This window comes from Mytilus californianus, unplaced genomic scaffold (assembly GCF_021869535.1).
Source record: "Mytilus californianus isolate M0D057914Y unplaced genomic scaffold, xbMytCali1.0.p SCAF_7, whole genome shotgun sequence".
NCBI classification, from domain to species: Eukaryota; Metazoa; Mollusca; class Bivalvia; order Mytilida; family Mytilidae; genus Mytilus; species Mytilus californianus.
In genome coordinates, this window is record NW_026262723.1 from 35,875,825 (window position 1) to 35,898,072 (window position 22,248).

Here is a 22,248-nt window from a genome sequence, read left to right on the forward strand (position 1 = left end):
TGTCACTGGAAAACAAAGGCATGTTGGATAGAGAAGGAAAGTTTGTCTTGCAAAAGGGCACCTACGGACCCCTCAAAAAGTTGTTGCAAGGGTTCTTAACGTACTCTCTACACGAGGCATCGGAACCTTGCAGCTGGAATTAGTTTGGATGAATATCAATTTACTAATTTTACCAATTTTCTTTCTTTGTCTGTTTGATTCGGTAATGTTTTCTGATCAAACGATTTCTACTAATGTATTACCTATAAATAATATATTATATCCCAGGTATTTGGTAGGCATGCATCATCGTACAGTAACTTGCCGTTCGTTTTGGAAATAAAAGTCACAAGCAATAGTATGTACGCTCATCTACAAGAAGTTAAACGATCGGCGGATGTTGTCTTCTTTTTCAAATCTAGAGGAAGTCTTTCGAGTAATTATGCTGTTTGAATTTAATTGCCTGAATACTATCTTCTGGATATCATCATCTTTTTTTTTTTGAATTTTTATTCAAGCTACAGAATAGGAAAAAAACTATCATATATCGAACAAAGACCTTGAAAATATGAAAATAGGATAAATTATCAACTAAAGATCATACAAGAAAAACCAGTACAAGAAAAGCCCTCAACTCTAGAATAACAGTATAAAAGATAATGAATGAATAACAAATTATACCGTATTAAAGAAAGATCGCTGTTACTGAAAACAAGCTTTAAGTACTTAATAACTTGCTGATAAGAAATCATACCGTCCTACACATAGAAGATTGCGTGCAACCACGTCATGAACAATACAGACAGACATTATCTTGTGCAAGGTCCAAGAGTTGTATATATTAGAATTGAGAAAACAAATTATGAGGGTTTGTAGTCTACAGCTAGGGAGAGGGTGCTACATAGAGTAGTCGCGATGTCCAATACGGGTGGAAAGTAGGATCGATTAAATTTGTTCATATTTAAATGAGTTCGGTTTGCAACCATTTATAACGATGTCTTTGTTTTATCGAATATTAAAATGCTCCTAAAAAGGGTGTCACTCTGTCCAATTGGTTGCATACTTTAAATATTTTTGCATAGTCAGTCGAATTTGAATACATTGTTCAGTAACTTAGAAACTATACGTTTTTTGCACTAAATTAATAAAGTTACAATCAATATGCAACACTTAGAGTCTCGAGATTTTATGTGCAAAAGTGGTAGGATTTTCAAAAGTTACATCCATGCCAAACTGTGGATTTTGGTTCTCGGTACCAGTTAAGACATTAGGAAGTTAGATGAAACGTTGATTTATTTTCATTATTGCAGCTAACGTTAACTCCATCCCACTCATATCATTGAACAAATAATAAATTTGTTTACAATTATTTGAAACTGAGCCGACTGTTCTGTTTTGTCCTTGTAGATTTCATTTCAACGTTGCAGCTGCCAGTGCAGATATGTGACGGACTTGTCTTTATTAACCTAGTAGTACATTGTCTTGTAAATGAAATTAATAAAGTAAGCTGCACACTTGTTACATGGAATCATAATTCCTGAATATGGTGGTTTTTATTTTTATACATGTTAACGTAAGTGTAGTGGTTTTAGGTTTAAATACTTTATATTCGAACGAGAAACGAATTAAAACACGCATTTCAACCTTTTTAAAGCGTTTTAATTCAAGAGATGAATTTCCCTTCAGCAACAAATATGTCTCATCAAAAGATGCATAGAAATGGCTTCAAACGGATATAAACAACTCTTTAATATAAATGAAGAATCGCACAAAACGTCGTATCCCGTTAGGATGACATTTTTAAATCACTAACCTGCATCCTTGATAATTTAAAAACGATTTTAATGTCGTGTTTTCTGATTCAGGCGTTATCTATTTTTGTAACAGTCGTGTGACAACTACATCCGTGTGTAGTTCTCATTTGGAAAAGAAATAAACATCATCAGGTAAATATTTATGCTCTTTTACACAAAGGTGTGTATATTTTGATGTGTCTGACAATCAACATTAACCTTCAGTTTGTATCAGTGATAATTATATACCGCCACATCTTGAACGACAGTTCCCCTAAATTAACATAAATTTACCGTAATAGAACACCGTTAATTTTTATAAGTAATGGTTACGTATTTGCTACGCCATTAAATTAATTAGTACACAATGTTCCACCCTAGAATAAGTAAAAAGAACAAACGATCAACATAAAAGAAACAGAGTTAACATAGCTTGGTTATAATTGTCGAAATGCGCATCTGGTGCAGGAAAATTGGTACCGTTAATGTTATTAGGGACCGGTCAAAATTTATTGGGGGTTAGGACCGGTGCAAAACGCAGAAGGACACACATTTTTTTAACTTAATTTTTGATAGGACTTCTGCTTTTTTAGGTTTCAGCACTGATAGGACAGCATTATTTTTATGGCATATGTATGTATGTAGAAAATAGGCTATACAAATTAAATTACAACAAAATAAACAAGATAATTGAGAAACAAACAAGTAACATATGGTGTAAATCAGCCCATCTATAACTAAATTAAATATAGATCTAACAAAATTCCAGTTTTTTTGGTAGTTTGGTTCGATCATTGCTTTGAAATTAAAGAATTAAATTAATAGGTAAACAAATTTTGATTAAATTCTTTAATTATTTTTATGACTTTTTCAAATCAACTTGGATTTTCATCAAACTATACAGCTATCTTAGTTATATATTGATCTTACTGAATCCCAGGTCGTTATGTAGTTTGGTGTATTGCTGTCAAATTTAAGGAATATTAATCTAGGTAAAAAAAAGATAGAATTTGCATTTCGGACTAAATTCAGATAGTACACTTTAATGTTTTTTTATAACTTTTTTAAATCAACTTGGATTTTCATCAAACTCTAAAGCAATCTCAGTTATATATTGATCTTACTGAATCCCAGGTTGTTATGTAGTTTGGGGTATTGCTGTCAAATTTAAGGATAAAATTAATCTAGGTAAAAAAAAGCTAGAATTTGCAATTTGGACTCAATTCAGATAGTACACTTTAATTTTTTTTATAACTTTTTCAAATCAACTTGGATTTTCATCAAACTATACAGCTATCTCAGTTATATATTGATCTTACTGAATCCCAGGTCGTTATGTAGTTTGGTGTATTGCTGTCAAATTTAAGGAATAAATTAATCTAGGTAAAAAAAGATAGAATTTGCCTTTCGGACTAAATTCAGATAGTACACTTTAATGTTTTTTATAACTTTTTCAAATCAACTTGGATTTTCATCAAACTCTACAGTTATCTCAGTTATATATTGATCTTACTGAATCCCAGGTCGTTGTGTAGTTTGGGGTATTGCTGTCAAATATATATATTAAATTAATCTAGGTAAAAAAAAGCTAGAATTTGCAGTTTGGACTCAATTCAGATAGTACACTTTAATGTTTTTTATAACTTTTTCAAATCAACTTGGATTTTCATCAAACTCTACAACTATCTCAGTTATATATTGATCTTACTGAATCCCAGGTTGTTATGTAGTTTGGTGTATTGCTGTCAAATTTAAGGATTAAATTAATCTAGTTCACAAAAAGCTAGAATTTGCAGTTCATACTAAATTCAGATAGTAAACTTTAAATTGTTTTATAACTATTTCAAAGCAACTTGAATTTTCATCCAAATCTACAGCTATCTTCTTTATATATTTATCTTACAAAGAAACAGGTTATTTGGTAATTTGGGTTATTGCTGTCAAATTTAAATATTTAAATTATAGGTATCTATCTGAATTTTGTCAAAACTGAAAATTTTAGCCTTTTTTTACCTATTAACTAAGTCCTTAAATTTGACAGCAATACACCAAAACACAAAACAACCTGGTATTTTGTAAGATAAATATATAATAAAGATAGCTGAAAAGTTTGATGAAAATCCAAGCTGATTTGAAAAAGTTATAAAATATTTTAAATGACACCTTTGTTTTGTTAAAACAAGAATTTAATATAATCATGATAATAGAACTTTCATAACAATCCTTGATAACCTTTTAAAAAGGGAAATGTGTTCCAAAGTTCCAGTAAAAATTTATTTTAATCAAATTTAAATAATTTTTGTCAAATTTAAAGACATGGCATACAATAAGCACTTTAATAAGGTTTAATTACATCAGTACATGTGTGTTTTACAGGTAAAAAGAAAGCCATACTTTCTTAAACTCGAATATTACATTTCGAATGTAGGACAGAAAGTCAAAGGACCAAAAGTCACAGACAAAAAATCACAGGACAAAAAGTCACAATTCAGTTTTGAGATTATTTTTCTTAAACAAGAAAACACGTATTAAAAAAAAAACATTTTTGTACTTTTCTTGAACTTTAGTATATAGAGCAACTTTGTAAACAAAATTTATATAAAAAAAAAGTATTTATAATGATCAAAAAATTGCTATGAAAACAAAATGTCAAAGTGGGTTGGTACTTAACCGGCTTCATGGTGCCAAGAAATATATCTTTTGCATGATTAGAATTTAATAAATCTTTATTTATCAAGTCTAATGAACAATTTCCTCAACTGTAAAAAAAAATATATGTAATAAAAAGTAAATATTTAAAGATCTTTCTATTAAATATTCAAACAAGTGTATATATAGACATATTATTTGTGACTTTTTGTCCTATCAAATTTGTGACGTTTTGTCCTGTGAATTTCTGTCCGTTTACCTACTTATCTAGTGAATTCAAAAGACCTTGCGATTTAAGTTTAACAGGGTGTTGCAATTTTGAATGAATGTTATTTAGAATTTAATACTCTCTGGTAGGTGTGATCTTTTTGCCCCAAGCAGGAGGTATTGCTTTATACTTCACCACTAATCAGAAGAACAATTTTAATAATTTCTTTAATGTTTGATCCCTTTTTGATATATTCATATAAAATATATCAACATGTAGAGACAATGTCGAGACTAGTCGAGTAAAATGTTGAGACTAGTCGAGTAAAATGTGAGCACAAAATCTAGTCTTTTCAGACTCTGAGCAGTGTGTAGTGTAGATAATTAACAAATCCAAAGTGATGAAGAAGATGACTTTGTAATAAGAGCCTATGACATTTCTGACAGTGATAATGACAATGATGATAATAATACTAAATGATGAATACAGTAGTAATGGTAGTAGTAGTGGCAGTGAAAGTGAAAAGGAATCTTATTTGCCTTCTTCAAGGAGGAGATCAGTTAAAATTCCAGACAAATTTAAAGACTACTATATGTGATCTACTAGTATGTTAATCTGATAAAAATGAAGTTAATGTTTGTTTGATTTATTCATAGATTAGATAGGACATATACTTATTTATTAGATATTTCATATAGGACAGAAACTTTTTTTGGTATATTCAGAGGGTAGGACATACATTTGTTTAAGGGAGAAATATGAATTGCACCGGTCCCAACCCCCCAATAAATATTGACCGGTCCCTTAGGCAAAAGAAACGTTGGGAGGGAGTTTATTTGGTACCAACTTAAGCTATTTTTGCTTGTTTAAAGCATTATAGATATTATAATGTAGTTACAATCCATTTGAGATCTTTAAACCTTCAATAATAAATTATCAACAATCCAAATTTCATATGTGGTAGCAAATTTGATATGAACATTTTGAAATCCTCATGTGCATGGTAGAAGAGAGGCGAAAGATACGAAAGAGAATTTCAAACTCATTAGTTGAGAAAAAACCGACAATGCCGAAACATACAAATGAACCAAAATTTTTTAAAAATACAAGACAAACAAAGGCCAGAGGTTCCTGATTTGGGACAAGCGCAAAAATGCGGCGGGGTTTAACATGTTTTGTGAGATCTCAACCCTCCCCTTATCTCTATTCAATGTGGTATAAACAAATACACAGCAATACGCGCAGTAAAACTCAGTTTAAAAGAAGTCCGAGTCCGATAATAGAATAGGTAACAGAAGAAACTAAGCAAAATGACAATTATCAACATAAATTAACAAAGGGCTACTAGCAGTTAGTGACATGTCAGCTCCAGCCCTCAATTAAACTGATCGAAAGATTATGTCTTCATCAAATGAAAATCAAACACAATCCCTCCTGTTAGGGGTTTAGTATAATACCATCATAATATATACCAGAAGAACAGAACCCGTATCATGCCAACAACTGATTTTAGAATAAATGTGATTATTTCCGATGTAAAGACCCCATGAGTAAATCAATATTAATTTCAAAAATACCATCTTTAATGATCTGACAACATATATCTTTGAACTTTTTTGTATCCACATCTGATTCACACCGCTTTTAGTTTCACAATAACATTGAAGCTTAGTTGCCAATTCAGTATCACATCTTTAATTCTTATTGCTGTATAAACCCTTTCAATATTTTTGTAAGAGTTTCTTTGGTTGCCATACATATATCGCATTATCGGCTGTGTCTTAATTTATTCTTTATAGAGTAAGGTATAATTTAGGTTCACAACAACCTTCCAATTGTCGCTGAATGAAATTAAAATCATAAACACTTGACCAAGATAACCTGCCTTGAAATTTTAATATCAGACTTATAGCATTTATTTTCTTTCGCATAAAATTCAGAATTCAAATAAATTGTATTATATAAAGGATAATATACAGTAATACGACCAATTCTGTCAGGCAGCATTCCATTTTATCGACTCTAATCGCATTGAATCAGCTGGTTATTTTTACAAATCATAAAAGTTTTTTTTAATTTTAGGGATTTTTTTGAATTTATACGTGTTAAAACTCTGTTAAAAAAAAATCTAATTTAAAGTAAGTCATATAAATGTAATGCCTTATTGGATGTATTCTTTAAAGTAAGCTAAAATAATTCCTTTTAACACTCAAACGAGTTGTACTGTTTATGTAAGACATTTTAAAGTGACTGTTTCGCTCAAGTACAATTAGAAACCACAGAAAAGAGACTGCTAGACATCTCTTTCAACTGAATTGGCAAGCTGAAATAAATTTTACGGTATAAGTCATTGATATACGTTAACATTTTTATATTTTATTTTTAGGTGAATCTCTTTAGCAAAACATGTCTACCCTTTCGCTAAGTTTGTACATTTACACGGTACTGGTATGTTTATATCCGTATGTAGAAGCATTCAGTGAGTATTTGCATTTAAATACTAATTCCCTTTAAGTGTTGGCATTCTCTAAGCAGTACAATAACTATCATTTATAAAACCAGGTAGTATCCGTTATTATTTCAATGTAGAAGTTTTGGTAATTAGAATGATACTTCATGCAATATTTGGAAATGTTCCCAGGACTTTTCTTTTTTATTATTTTGTGTGATATTCAGAACATAAATTTATTATGAAAATAAGAAATGCAATATGTTTACCATGAAACAACTATCCTTAAAGACCATATGACAAAATTAACGAGGTAAACAACTACAGGTTAACGTTTGGCTTTCAACAATGGACGAAACTCGCGTTTGGCGTATAAAATCATAAGCCTGGTATCTTTGATGAGTTTGTTTCCTAACCGCTGGGTTGATGCCACTGCTGATGGAGTTTTGCTCTACTAAGGTATCACCAGCCCATGCATTAGTCAGCACTTCTGTGTCTGTGTTATCACCGTACGTGGCCTTCAACAATGAACAAACCTATACCGCATAGCAAGCTTTAAAAAGTCCCGAAATCAAAAATGTAAAATCATTCAAACGATAAAAATAAAGCCGATCTGATTTATATACAAAACGAATAGGATATATAGCGATTAACCCATTTTCTAACTTTAGACTTTTCAGGAATCAACTGTATAAACTTAAGCTAACTTATTGTCTAGCTTTTCAAATTTAACTGTCGGAACTTTTTACCCCTCAATATTATATATCACATTATTGGTTCGAACTTGTGCGTATTTTCTTTGACACTCATCATTATCTTCAATCTGAGCATTTTTTTTTTTATCTTTATTATAATCGACCACGACTGCTGACATACAACATTTGATAACTTAAATAATTAAAGTGCTTTATTGATAAATACTTGTCTGTACACGCCAACAAACTGTATTGCTATCTCATTGGGCTTATTCGTTTATAGAATATATATTATGTCTATTTTTTTCTTGTTTCCGTTTAATTTGTGTGTTGATTCATATATTTGGGCCATTATTCGTTAATTTAAAGAAGCTAACGTTCAACATTGTATCGTTCTAATTCAGAACATAGTAATAACGATTAAACAGAAAAAAATTTAAAAGTTTATACCGGATGTTAATATAAATAAGAAGATGTAGTATGAGTGCCAATGAGACAATTCTCCATCCAAGTCACAATGTATAAAAAGTTAACAATTATAGGTCAAAGTACTGCCTTTAACACGGATCCTTGGCTCAAACCGAACAGCAGGCTATAAAGGGCCCAAAACGACAAGTGTAAAACAATTCAAACAGGAAAACCAACGGTCTAATCTATAGAAAAACGAGAAACGAGAAACATCTATGAAATCACACCAACAAACGACAACCATTGAACAACAGGCTCCTGACTTAGGACAGGTGCATAAAAATGCAGCGGGTTTAAACGTTTTAACAGGTGCCAACCTTCACCCTAATCCGAGACAGTAGTGTAACATTACAACACAAAAAGACACACTATAAAATATCAATTGAAATGGCTTAACTCGATCGAAAAGACATTTAAATAAAAACAAGTAAACATACACTGAACGAATAAGTTTGATTTATGACACGATATAAATACAATATTGAAACGTAGATGCCTATATAACATAGACGTTACAGGTAGTAATAAAAAAAATTGTAGGAAGAGTGTCAATAAGACAACTCTTACCTTATACAAAATGGAGTTAAATAAAACAACGTACACAGGTAAATTTAAATATGATAATTTTGTTGTTAGGAGTACGGAAGTAAACATTTTTTACAAAACTAATAAAATTTGTTGTTCAGAGTACGAGTACAGAAGTGAAAATTTATCGTCATACTAAATAATTATCAATGGTGGTACATATTAAAAATAGTGAGACGAGATATAACACAAAATAAGTAAACATTGCAGAAATGCATAAAAAAATTGTGTCAACAGGTCAAATTAAAGTTTGAGTATTGGTCGATTTTCAATTTCGTCTTACACACAAACACACACACACATATATACTTACACAGTTTGTTGAACTGAACCCTCATATGATGGTAATTACATTCTAGTTATATGCACTTGTCACGTTCAAAGACTTTCAATTTTCTTCATCATCATAGCATATGTTTACTTATGATTATTGCATGATTAGTTTTGTATTCATCTTATCAAAACATTTACTTTTCTTGGTCAAAATATGTTTAAGTAAACATCATGTCAATACTGAAAGGAAACTATATATTTAACCAAATACTATATAACAGCTACAATCGCACACTTACTTACATAAAGGTCCGCATATGTTGTAAAAGTAAGATACATTATATTACCTGCGATTAAACAATATACCTTAGCTTAAAAAATCTCAAACTTATTCATTATGGGTATTCGATTTGAATTACTATATATATCATATTTATGAAAAAACAGTAGTAAGTGAGTTAGAATATGTCTTTTAGTGTATATATACACACACACACAAAGATAAGGCACACGGAATTATTCACTTTCAAATTTATTATTTAGCTTTCTATTATAGCTAATAATTGCCGAAATAGTTAATAAAATATGTCTTACAGATAAGGATTGAACATGCATTCTGAACAATAGTAGAATAAATATGTATCAAATTTTAAGTTATTTTTGACTATCTTTAACTTGGCGGATACCTAAATAAGGGTTTTATATGTAAGGAATCATTTTTTCGAGCATAAAGGAATAAAAAGACAATCAATGAAATTATCTTAAGATAATTCCCTTGATTTATATACAGAATAAAATTGAGAATGGAAACGGGAAATGTGTCAAAGAGACAAGAACCCGACCAAAGAGCAGAAAACAGCCCAATGGGTTTTCAACACAGCGAGAAAATCCCACACCCGGAGAACTTTATATAGACTCTTTGAAGGGTCCGTATGTTGCCTGTTGCAAGGCAAAATTTCTGTCCCTATCCATTACCCTCATTTTCCAGTTGCAGTAAATTTTCCCAAACATCATCCAGGACGGCCTCTATGACAGGACCTACCTATTGTATTTAATGTTAATTTATTCTCGTCCTGAACATGCATGGAATATTTGCCATTGGATGTTAAACAACCAACAATCAATTATATATACGACCTTTTACATGAAATATGTTAAGTAAGAGAGAATTTAACAGAAGTAGTGACTAAAGTGCGCTCGTTGACTATCGCTTACAAATCCACGACTTCTTATAAATTCTCTACTACATCTTACATTATTAGAAAGTATTGAAGCTCGTTAACTCGGCAATATATTTGTTCAAACACAGAACTTCGGAAAAATTGGCAGACCCGATGGCTAGCAGGTACAAAAATGTACCACTTTACAGAAGTATTCCCCATTCCAAACTAAAAGACAAATTGAAAGTGTTGGTCCTGCTTTGTTTCACAAAAAAGAATGGCCAACGTAGATACAAGGATCTTGTCTTAGGGAGGGATAAATCCTACTTTTTAAAAAATCACTCTGATTCTAACAAAAAGTTCTCTGAAACTGTCATCATCGAGATGCTTGATTTCTTGATTGACAACATATTTGTTACGTTTGGAGGACGTGTTTTTCAAGAAACGATCGGCATTTCCATGGGAACCAACTGTGCCCCTCTTCTTGCCGACTTGTTCCTTTATTCATATGAGACTGACTTCATACAGGAACTTCTGAGGAAGAAAGAAAAGAAGTTAGCAGTATCTTTTAACTTTACTTTCCGCTACATAGATGATGTTCTCTCACCAAATAATTCAAAATTTCGTGGCTATGTTGAACGCATCTATCCCATCGAACTTGAGATAAAGGATACAACAGATACAGTTAAGTCTGCTTCATATCTTGACTTACATCAAGAAATTGACAATTAAGGTCGGTTGAAAACAAAACTTTATGACAAAAGAGATGATTTCAACTTCCCAACTGTGAACTTTCCATTTTTATATAGCAACATTCCAGCAGCGCCTGCATACTGAGTATATATCTCCCAGTTGATACGATACACCAGGGCTTGTATTTCCTATCATGGTTTCCTTGATAGAGGGTTGCTGCACACAAGGAAGTTATTAAATCAAAAGTTCCGACTGGTGAAGTTGAAATCATCCATTCGTTAATTTTACGGACGCTATCACGAGTTGGTTGACCGTTACGTAATATCCGTTTCACAGATGATAGCGAATATGTTCCTAATGCCGTAACTACAATCCCGTCCCCTTTTCCCGAATGCGACCTACCGAATTAGACTTATTACCGGGTGTGTACTAACATGAGCAACACGACGGGTGCCACATGTGGAGCAGAATCTGTTTACCCTTCCGGAGCACCTGAGATCACCCCCAGTTTTTGGTGGGGTTCGTGTTGCTCAGTCTTTAGTTTTCTATGTTGTGTTTTGTGTACTATTGTTTGTCATGGCGTTGTCAGTTTATTTTCGACTTATGAGTTTGAATGTCCCTTTGGTATCTTTCGCCTCTCTTATAAGCTTGGCATCATACATATTTCGTAAAAAATATTCGAAATTTGAAGAAAAAAAATCGGTTTTGGGCTATCTTTAGGCGATTTTAAAATACACCTATGCCAGACTGATGTGGAACGGTAATACTGTGAATTCAAGTAAAGATTAAAAGACTTTTTGAAACTTGCAAGAGTGGAAACAGAACTCAGGGGCCTAACTTTCTTATAGAATGTTACATGTTTAAAGTATCGAAACTACTTTCAGGTTCCTGCAAAGAAGTATACTTGTCAAAGAATCGAAATAACAGTGGAGAATACGTACTTTATCATAACGAAAAACCTGTTAAGGTATATTGCTTCTTCGAGGGATATTGGGTGTATACATTTATATCAAAGTCGTCGTATAACACACCAATTGACATGTCAAAATTATACACCGCTAGAAACTTTGCTAAAATCCGTATCAGGTGGAACAACGGTACACAAAATGAAGTTACTGTAGAAAATTTGACAGGATATCAAAATAAGTCTGACCTCTACTTCGGATATAACAACCATACTTCATACCAAGGACCTCAAAGCAAAAATGCCGATTATATGTCGCCATATTTGTTTCTCGGATTTTTACCAATTAGCTTGACAAGAGACAAAACTATACAAGGATACCGTGCTGGAGACAGGGATTTTACCTTCAGAAACTGTGACGCTAATCCAAATAGTTACATTACTTTCTATTTTAATCCGAATAGTAGCCATCCGAGAAGAGTTGGTAATTCAGACATCTTTATGACCGGTTGGATGGATTATTCATCATTAATAGATAACAGTTTATCCATGGGTAGTGAATTTTATTTTGATTTTGAAATGCATATGGGAGGTTGTGGTGGATTTATGACATCATATTCTGTATCTAATATCAAAGTAGCTTTAGGATTACCGTCTGGTATGTATTAACTCTTTTAGAGCATTTACAAGCATGATAAAATCGTACTATATATGATAATGTATTCGTCGTCGTCTAAATACCATGTAATTTGAAAAGGATTCATGTCTATCTTTTATCGTTATTAGTAGCTTCCCAGAAGAATAACGATTCTTCTTTCAATAAGTGATAGGACTTGAATGGAGTATAAAAAGTGAATACATTGAACGAAAACTAACAAAATGTGCTACCAACACCAAATTATCGAAAATAACATACAAGTATTAAAATATATGTTTGATCTATGACAATTATCATCGACGAGGTTGCTTTCCTATGACAGGTACTTGGATATGTAGCGGGGTAAAAATGGTTATTTTATCTTATTTCTCCCCTTTTCAGAATGATTGATCTACCACCCGTTTATCTACATCAAAACTGACAGAACGAGTATTAGAGGTTACCCTAGCTTAATGACGAATTTTACCATTTATTTTTATTTTTGCTTATAATCTTGAGAATTCTAATACTTTATACAGCAACAATGATCAGCAAGACAAGATCTGCAAATAAATGACATTGTTAGTTGTCTTCTTTAGGAGTTATTGCCCTTAACTCATTGACAATTGTAATTATTTAGAGCAAATTTTAAAGAAAACAATATATTTAAAAACATGTTCTTCCAGGGCTTTTAACAAATTCTGCAGCACATGAGGAAGATATTGGAGATATGGGAAATACAGGTAAAAACATCAATATCACTTCATCATACTTGTATTCGATTTTTTTTTTAGTTGGTTACGTTTTATTTTTGTTATCACAGATAACATAAAAAGCAGTATCCACGTTTCAAACAGCCATATACAGACATTTAGCATAATTACATAGTTTGGAAATTCTTGCGTCACTTAACTGTCACAATCATATCAATAAACCACTCCGTCAAATTTAGATTTTTACTTCGAAAATAAACTGATCTAACCTTTTTGCAAGGCAGCCCTTTATTACTGACATTCAGAAATTCCTAATCAATCATGAATTTATCCTTTTTATATCTGAGCTGCTCTATTTTACAATTAACACTTTCAGTTTTTCCTCATTAGTTTCACAGCTTTGCTGATTGGTCCTAATGCTGATAAGAAAGCAGAAATTTTGCTGCTTGTGATAGTTTCTTTCTTCTATTTGTGTCCAATTTGTTTTTTATATTATCTGGTTGAAAAATGCAATGTCACAATATTCTATATAGTATCCCTTTATGATCATTTCAAGATTGCTTAATAATAAAATCTTAGCTGTGTATAATCCAGATTATAGCACAGTGAGAACAAAACTACTTAGCAGGGAAAATATAGAAAAAGGAAGAAAAATATCTACATGAAAATTGACATTCTCATAGAACTACAAGAATATGTCTTCATTGGAGACCATGCACAATAACTCCATCCTATGTCCTTGTTCAGTGAACCATGAATTCATCGTTTCAAAAGATGTGACCAAAACTTCATGGTCAACTATCTTGAACATTAACCGTAACCTGAGAATGTACTAATTTCAAACTATCACATTTCAATTTTATTAAAGAGTGTTATCGGGGGCCAAACCCGTTATCTGCTATAAAATATGAACAACTCATATCATAAGGAACAAGAATGTGTCCATAGTACACGGATGCCCCACTCGCACTATCATTTTCTATGTTCAGTGGACCGTGATATTGGGGGTCAAAACTCTAATTTGGCATTAAAATTAGAAAGATCAAATCATAGGGAACATGTGTACTAAGTTGCAAGTTGATTGGACTTCAACTTCATCAAAAAAGTACCTTGACCAAAAACTTTAACCTGAAGCGGGACAGACGGATGAACGGACGAACGAACGAACGGACACACAGACCGAAAAACATAATGCCCCTCTACTATCGAAGTTGGGGCATAACAATTGTCCAAAATTTCAAGTAGATGTTAAACGACTTAAACAAAAACCTTAACCTGATACGGGACGGACTAACAAAAAACTTTAACTTGAACAAATGGGCACACAGAACGGAAAACATAAGGCATCCCTTCTGTCGTCGGTAGGCATAAAAATGAATGTCACAACAATATCAAGCTTTTCATTATTTCAGAAAGTAAATATAAGCTTCGAGTTCTGCTTTGTTAAAAGTTTAAGTCAATATCGCTGTACTTAATACTTGACTTTTATGTATCATTATTGAATTAAATTTTTGTCATTCATTTGGAGATATACTTATAACATTTCCGTCTATAGCCTGATAATATATCGTGAAAATGTGATAGTGCATTGTATGAAAAAAAGCAAACAATTATTTACACATTTGTTGAAACTTCCTGTTCTCAGATTTTATGCTGCACTCTATATGTCTTCTTGTGGTTTCTGTCTCGTTTGTATGTAGCCGACATCTTTAAAACGTTATCATTTGTTAGTTTATCAATTATGTAATCAGTCTCTGACTAACACGTCTGTTATATTGTATAGAGTTGCCCTGTGAATATAGGTTGTTGTTCATTACATTTAAGGAATTTTTTTAAGATTTGTGAGCATAATAAAGAAATATATTTTTAAATTGTACAAGATTATGCCCGACATCAAACAGCAGTTACATTAAGTCCATGTCCGTTTTCTTCATCCTATATAAAACATTTGGTTAAGTTATATGTATCTTTGTATATAAATTCTCGAAACTTTCAAACCAAACAGTTTTTTTTAATTTATTGCTATTACTCTCAAGAGTATCAGACAATAAATGTAAAATATTACACCGTTTCATATGTCTTAAAATCTTAAAGTTTCTTGCTTAAAACGAAAGTTTCGGAAAAGAAAACAAAATAGCGTATCACATGAATTGTGTTGCGCTATTTGTTCTTAATATGAAAAGATAGTAATAATGTAAATATTAAGAAGATGTGGTATGAGTGCCAATGAGACAACTCTCCAACCAAGTCATAATGTGTAAAAAGTTGATAATTATAGGTCAAAGTATGGCCTTCAACACGGAGCCTTGGCTCATACAGAAAAGCAAGCTATAAAGGGTCCTAAATGATTAGTGCAAAACAATTCAAACCGGAAAACCAACGGTCTAATCTATATAAAAACGAGAAACGAGAAACATCTATGAACCACACCAGCAAATGACAATCACTGAGCAACAGGCTCCTGACTTCGGACAGGTGCATAAAAATGCTGCGGGTTTAAAAGTTTTAACAGTCGCCAACCTTATATGCAATTCCTATATTACTATTTCTTCACTTCGTAGTGAGGTGATCACAAACGTATGTATTTTGGTAAAAATAATCTAAACAAAATTGCATTCAAAGCATGTTATATTAAGCCAAGGATGGTCATTTCACATGAAATAATACTTACGTGTATTATCCATGTTAGCACCATGCTTTCAAAAAATGCTCGAAACTAACGTCATCAATACTACTCTCTTTTCGTTTTTTTAGATAAATAAAAAAAGACGACGTAATCGTTTAAAATATATACGACGTTAACTATACTGATTTTATTTCTTGCTAGAACAATCTTTTAAGTATAAGAATAGTCTATGTAAACGACAGTCCTAACTTAAATCATTTTGATCTGTAGAATTGAATGGGACTTGTTTAAACTACGAAATTTTCCACAAAAGCAATAGATTTTTCAATAAATCTGAAATAAATGCATTTCTTGCTGCTCAACACCATGATTTTGATTTTGTACCTTTCTTAAACGAATTCGGGTATACAATGCATACTATCTTATGTTTTTGTATGTTTTCTTATGTTTAGATTTCTGCATAAAAAAGAGCGAAATAATCCTTGTTGTTTTATTATTACTTGATGATATTTTGTCTTTATTTAATATGGTTTTGACATTACGTAATGATGTTTTGATATAACTCAATATGGAATAGTCATTACTTAATGATATTTCGATATTACACGATATGGTTTCGTATTGACTTGATATAGTTTTGTCATTACTTAATATGGTTTTGTCATTACTCGATGTGGTTTCACCATTATTTAATGTGGTTGTGTCATTAGGCAATGTGGTTTTAACATTACTTGATCTGTAACGTAATGTAGTTGTTTCATTACATGATGTGGTTTTGCTATTTCGTAATGATGATTTGCCAATTCTTTATATGGCTTTAACATTACGTAATGATGTTTCAAAATTTGACGATTTTACACTACATGATGTGTTTGTTTCAGTATTTGATGTGGTCCTGTCATTCTTTGATGTGGTTATCACATTACTTGATGAGGTAAAACCACGTGACCAATTCGGAAAAACTAGTTCTATTTTGCAAAATAGATTTCCATGTTTTATGCGCCTTGGATGAGTGTGGCCATCCATCAAGTTAGAGTTCAAATTAAAGTTTGGGTTACTGTTCGAGTTAAACTTTGAGTTAGTCTTCAATTTCGAGTTAGAATTCAAGCCATTAGTAGAATTAAAGTTCTAGTAAGCATTGAGTTTCGAGTTGAACTTCGATTTTGAGTCACATTTAAAGGTAGAGTTCGAGAATCATCATTACGAAAAAACAATACCACATCATGTAATGAAACAACTACATTACGTTAAGTCACATACACATCAAGTTATGTTAAAACCACATTGCCTTATGACACAACCACATTAAATTATGGGGAAACCATATCTAGTTATGACAAAACTATATTAAGTAATGACAAAACTATGTCAAGTCAATACGAAACCATATCGTGTAATATCGAAATATCATTAAGTAATGACTATTCCATATTGAGTTATATCAAAACATCATTACGTAATGTCAAAACCATATTATGTAAAGACAAACATCATCAAGTAATAATAAAACAACATAACGTAATATCAGAGTTCATCATAAGACAGCTGTGGCGTTCCATAATATATAACGTTGGTAACGTGAGAATGACAAGTGGTCTGTCTATCTGTCAAAGAAAACCTTTATTTTTATAGCTGCTTTCAATAAAAAAAAATATGGATGCCCACGTCTCTCTCTCTCTCTCTCTCTCTCTCTCTCTCTCTCTCCGTTGCGGATATTATATGAAGAACCTAACAGATATTTCAAATATGAGAAAAATTGTTCAACAACTTCCAATGATGATTTCACGCTGACTCGACTTTTGATTTAAATCTTTATGATTTATTTGGCTATTTTATTAGGTTATTTCAAGCTTCTAATTTATATACAGTCATTACCAAGTAGGTATATATTACGTAATTTTCCTACATTCGACCATGAGAGCACATATTGAATGTTTACAGAAATACATTTTGAGCGCCATTAATTATGGTTTATTTGTTTTTAGGGATGATAATCGGACTGGTGATCGGTTTGGTACTGTTAATATGTGTTGGCGTCGTAGCAGTAATATTTATAAAAAGGTATTCAGTTTCTGCTTCACATTTTATTACGTTTTATATATTTATATAAACGAATTTTTAACAGTTTTAACAAAAACGTTTAAGTTCCGTTATTCGAATTATATATAAAAAAAATATTAAAGATATTGTATTCTTGTGGCAGGCCCTTAGATGAACATTTTAAATCACCGGCATCAATGGCAAAATAGTGTTTCTAAAATAAAGAAATCAATTGTCTATAGAAGAAGAAATGCAATACTGAGATACGTTAACACGGCACGTGTTCATGATTAACCTTTATCGAGTACTTTCGAAATAAGAATATAAGAAGACTAATAATCGGCAAGCACCAGTACCGACCTAGTGATTGTAAAAATAGTATGATACATTAACGGTAACGGAATTATGTCCAAACGACACATCGTTTTGGAATAACCTTTCCGTTGATGTGTACTCAAAATAAAATGTTTGAAGAGCATAAATCCAAAAAAAGTCCTTTGAAAACTAAAATTTTTGTTCTAGACTTTTGTTTCAAATTTCAGTCCTAAATGCGGAAAAGAATTTTCTTTATTTTTGTTTTTGTTTTCGTTTCCTTTTGGCTAAAACAGTGATGTTTTCCATACATATAATAGCTGAATTTAATTGATAATTATAAAAATAAGGAGATGTGGTTTGATTTACATTTATATAAACTTGTTAAAGTTTCTCCATATTTTTGTTCAAGATATACAAAATGATCAATGTTTGATGCTACACGTATGTTGTAGTCTCTGCTGGCTGTGAGATATCCATTTATCACGGTGAACAATTACGGTATATAGTTGACGATTAGATATATATCTATGCCTAGGTTTCTTGTTTATCTAAAATTCGAAATCGACATGTGTATATGACATAAATATACATGTATATACTTTGACCCTCTTATGATAAATAATCGCAGCCGATCGGCATCATACCATAAATTATAAATTTAAATATGTATTATTTCAATATTAACACAATAACAGCAACAATAACAGCAACAATACCTCATCTCCTTATTTTTATAATTTTTATAATGGTTGGAAAGATTTTGTTGTATTTTTTTGCACAAATTCTACAGTTTATCGTTAATTTGAATGAGATGTTAATTATAAAATTTATATTGAATTTTAGATATATTGTTACGAGTGAAAAAAGGGACATTTTCAAAAATGATATTACTTCAGATGACTATACAATTCCAACAAAGAACGACCAAAGCCACGAGTATCATACCCTAGAAAATAGTAAAAAACCATACATGAATGTTGCTAGTGTATCAGGCAGTCGTGCTGTGTCTAACTCTGAATATGACTACGCCGCAAATGAATATGTTGACCTTGACCAAATAGGATTAGGAAATAGGGAATCGAATAATGATCAATATGAAGTCGTGGAACAAAAACAGGATATGAAATAAACTTCTTATTTGACGACAGACAATACCTTGACGAAAACAATTCTCAATGTGTGTCAAAATAAATTAAAAAAAAACTGGAAACATGTAAAGCACTATTGAAAGATATAGAAATCGGTAAAGACAAAATGGCAAAATGGCCAGAACATTAGTGCATTTATGTGACAAATCATTGCGTGTCAAAGAGAACCAATCAAGGCATCAAAGAAACAAAATTATCTTGAGTACAAAACACTGAACATGTATATATGTTTATGATATTGCAAATTAGTGTTTAGAGTTAAGTATTTTATCTAGAAGACCTATTCAACAATCAAGTTTAAGGCCTCGTAAATCAGGTCTCAGAGACTTAGGAAATACTGCATGGACCAATGAGAATGTCCAAAGTTCTGCAGCACAATATCTGAAATTGTTCATCAATGCTTTTCAAGGATATGAAAAGCTTAATGTTATAAAAATGCATCAGATAGAATATTTTTTTTTAAACCAAATCACCCTCGATTCGAGCAGCGCCTGCATATGGATTTTATATCTCCAAGTTGATACGATATTTCAGAGCTTGCATTTCCAGTCATGATCTCCTTGAGAGAGGATCGGTGCTCACAAGGAAGCTATTAAACCAAGATTTCCAAGTGGTGAGTTGAAATCGTCCCTTTGAAAATTTAAAGGACGCCATCACACGAGTTGGTAGACTGTTATGGAATATCTGTTTCTCAGATGACGACGGATATATTCCAACTGTCGAAATCACAATTCCTTCGTATTTTCTTCGAATGTGACTTACCAATTAAGACTTATCACCGGATTAGTACTTACATGAGCAACACGATGTTGTGTTTAATATACTGTTGTCAATCTTTAGGTCGTTTTCGTATTTTGTTTTCGATTATAAATTGAGTTTGAATTCCCCTTTATTATCGTTCGCCTCTCTTTAAAAGTATCACAGCATCGTGTGTACGTAATTTGAGCTCTGAAATGATTGTGAATAGTTCTGAACGTTTATTCAAATAAAATAAAAATCGTACTTAAAGATTTAATTTAACTTTTAACAACATGAGTTTACCACAAATAATTTGTTCGACTCGTTTTTCTCAGTATCTAGTATTCTGGACAATTGTCTGTCTCTTCGTCTTTTTACCGATTTCATTGTACGTTTTATTTCGAAATTTAGTTTGTTATTGCCCCTGGGCATAGTCTTCTTTTTACGCAAATTTAAGCGATCTTCAAAGAGAAAACATAAATGGAATGGACGAAGGATTTTGCACTAAAACCATAAAGCTTTAGCATTACTGATGGTTTTTAGTGGTTTTTTAGATACAGCAATAGTAGGTTCCATTCCTGGTGTATTTAAGTGCACAAGATTAAAAAGACACGTAAATTATCAGTAGCAATAATATATTATGTGTTACGGATACTTATAGTAACAGTACTGATAAATCTTTTGATTCGTTATTTATACTGTGAAATATACAAATGGACAAAGTCTCAACTTTCCGATATATAATATATGTAATGATATTGTAAGGAATTCTTAACATACACAGGCAGCTGTGAAAGAATGAAATTAGTAAGATTTCAAGGACTTTTTTTACGTGAAGGTTTTTATGGAAATACTGGGGAAATAGCTAATGGCAATTAAATTAATCAGCTAATAAACCATCCCAAACATATCACTTTGTAAAGAATTAATAAAATTAATAACTAGCAAACGTCAAACTCCAAACTTGTAAAATTCCTAAACAACGCAAAAGAACAGCCAACCACACAAAAGGAATATACACATGTCGTTTTTTCGGACAGAAAAGGCAACTGGCTCAAAAACCATGTAAACATGTAAACAGATCAAACACAGTAGAAAAAGAAATTATTTGGTGGTGCAAGATTGATGCTAAAATAGTTGACCGACTTAAATGGTTATAATCAACCCTAAATATCAAAACTAGAGAATTAGGAGCTATATGGATATGTCTTGCTAGGCATATGCCACCTAACATCCTATAACAAAAAATACATATCTATCAACACCTACACTGATGAAACTATAAATCACTTGATAGATTACTACAAAAAATTATTGAATTAGTCCAACTGCAAAATAACAATACTTGAAACACCAGCACACTCAATATACCGCTGGAACTGCCACCGTAAATACACATCGCCTGAAAATTTATAGAACAGGATAATTTACTAGCATACCAAGTCATCACTGCGAAGAGTAAATATAAGCATTTCTAAACAATTTAACATATTGAATGCATTTCAGAATACATACTGTAAATGAAATGTTTAGCAGTCAATCATTCCAACATTCAAGATTATATAAAGTATCCAATCCTGCCTGTGTCTCCAGTCCACATTTTACTGTATGCCTATTTTTCAATGAGAGTTCACAATTTTCTGCCTCAAATGGTCAGTTTAGAATTCTTGTCACAACAGTATCGTCAAAGAACTAAATCCCAGCATTAACAGCCACTCTCTCAAATTTTCATTTGATCTACAGATAAATAAAGGAAACAGTAGTATACCGCTGTTCGAAACTCATAAATCGATAGAGATAAAAACAAATCAAACAATAAAACTGAGGGAAACGCATCAAATATAAGAGGGAAACAACGACACAACAAAAACACAACATTAAAATGTAACACACACAGAAACGAACTTTAATATAACAATGGCCATTTTCCTGACTTGGTACAGGACATTTTAAGAAAAAAAAGGTTGGTTGAACCAGGTTTTGTGGCATGCCAAACCTCCCGCTTTTATGGCAATGTTAAATATAACATTAAAATGACAACATTACATGACAGGATTACAATACAAATAAATGGGAGAGCATATAGGACAAAGAAACACACGAATAATAGCTAACAAAAGGCACCAGGTTTAAAATCCAATACGCCAGACGTGCGTCTCGTCCACACAAGACTAG

At 31.8% G+C, this 22,248-nt stretch overlaps 1 protein-coding gene across 2 annotated transcripts; it reads left to right on the top strand.

Moving 5' to 3' along the window:
- Positions 1-1,815: 1,815 nt before the first annotated feature.
- On the top strand, positions 1,816-19,583 carry LOC127710087 (uncharacterized). Of its 2 annotated transcripts, XM_052215834.1 has the most exons (6): positions 1,816-1,925; positions 7,016-7,108; positions 11,837-12,514; positions 13,180-13,236; positions 17,818-17,893; positions 19,031-19,583. In XM_052215834.1, the coding sequence occupies exons 2-6, from the start codon at positions 7,036-7,038 to the stop codon at positions 19,314-19,316; spliced, it is 1,170 nt and encodes a 389-aa protein (XP_052071794.1). In that variant the 5' UTR covers positions 1,816-1,925; positions 7,016-7,035; the 3' UTR covers positions 19,317-19,583. The 2 variants fall into 2 exon arrangements, with proteins under 2 accessions (XP_052071794.1, XP_052071795.1); XM_052215835.1 differs by lacking the exon at positions 1,816-1,925 and having other exon boundaries at positions 7,008-7,108.
- Positions 19,584-22,248: the final 2,665 nt, after the last annotated feature.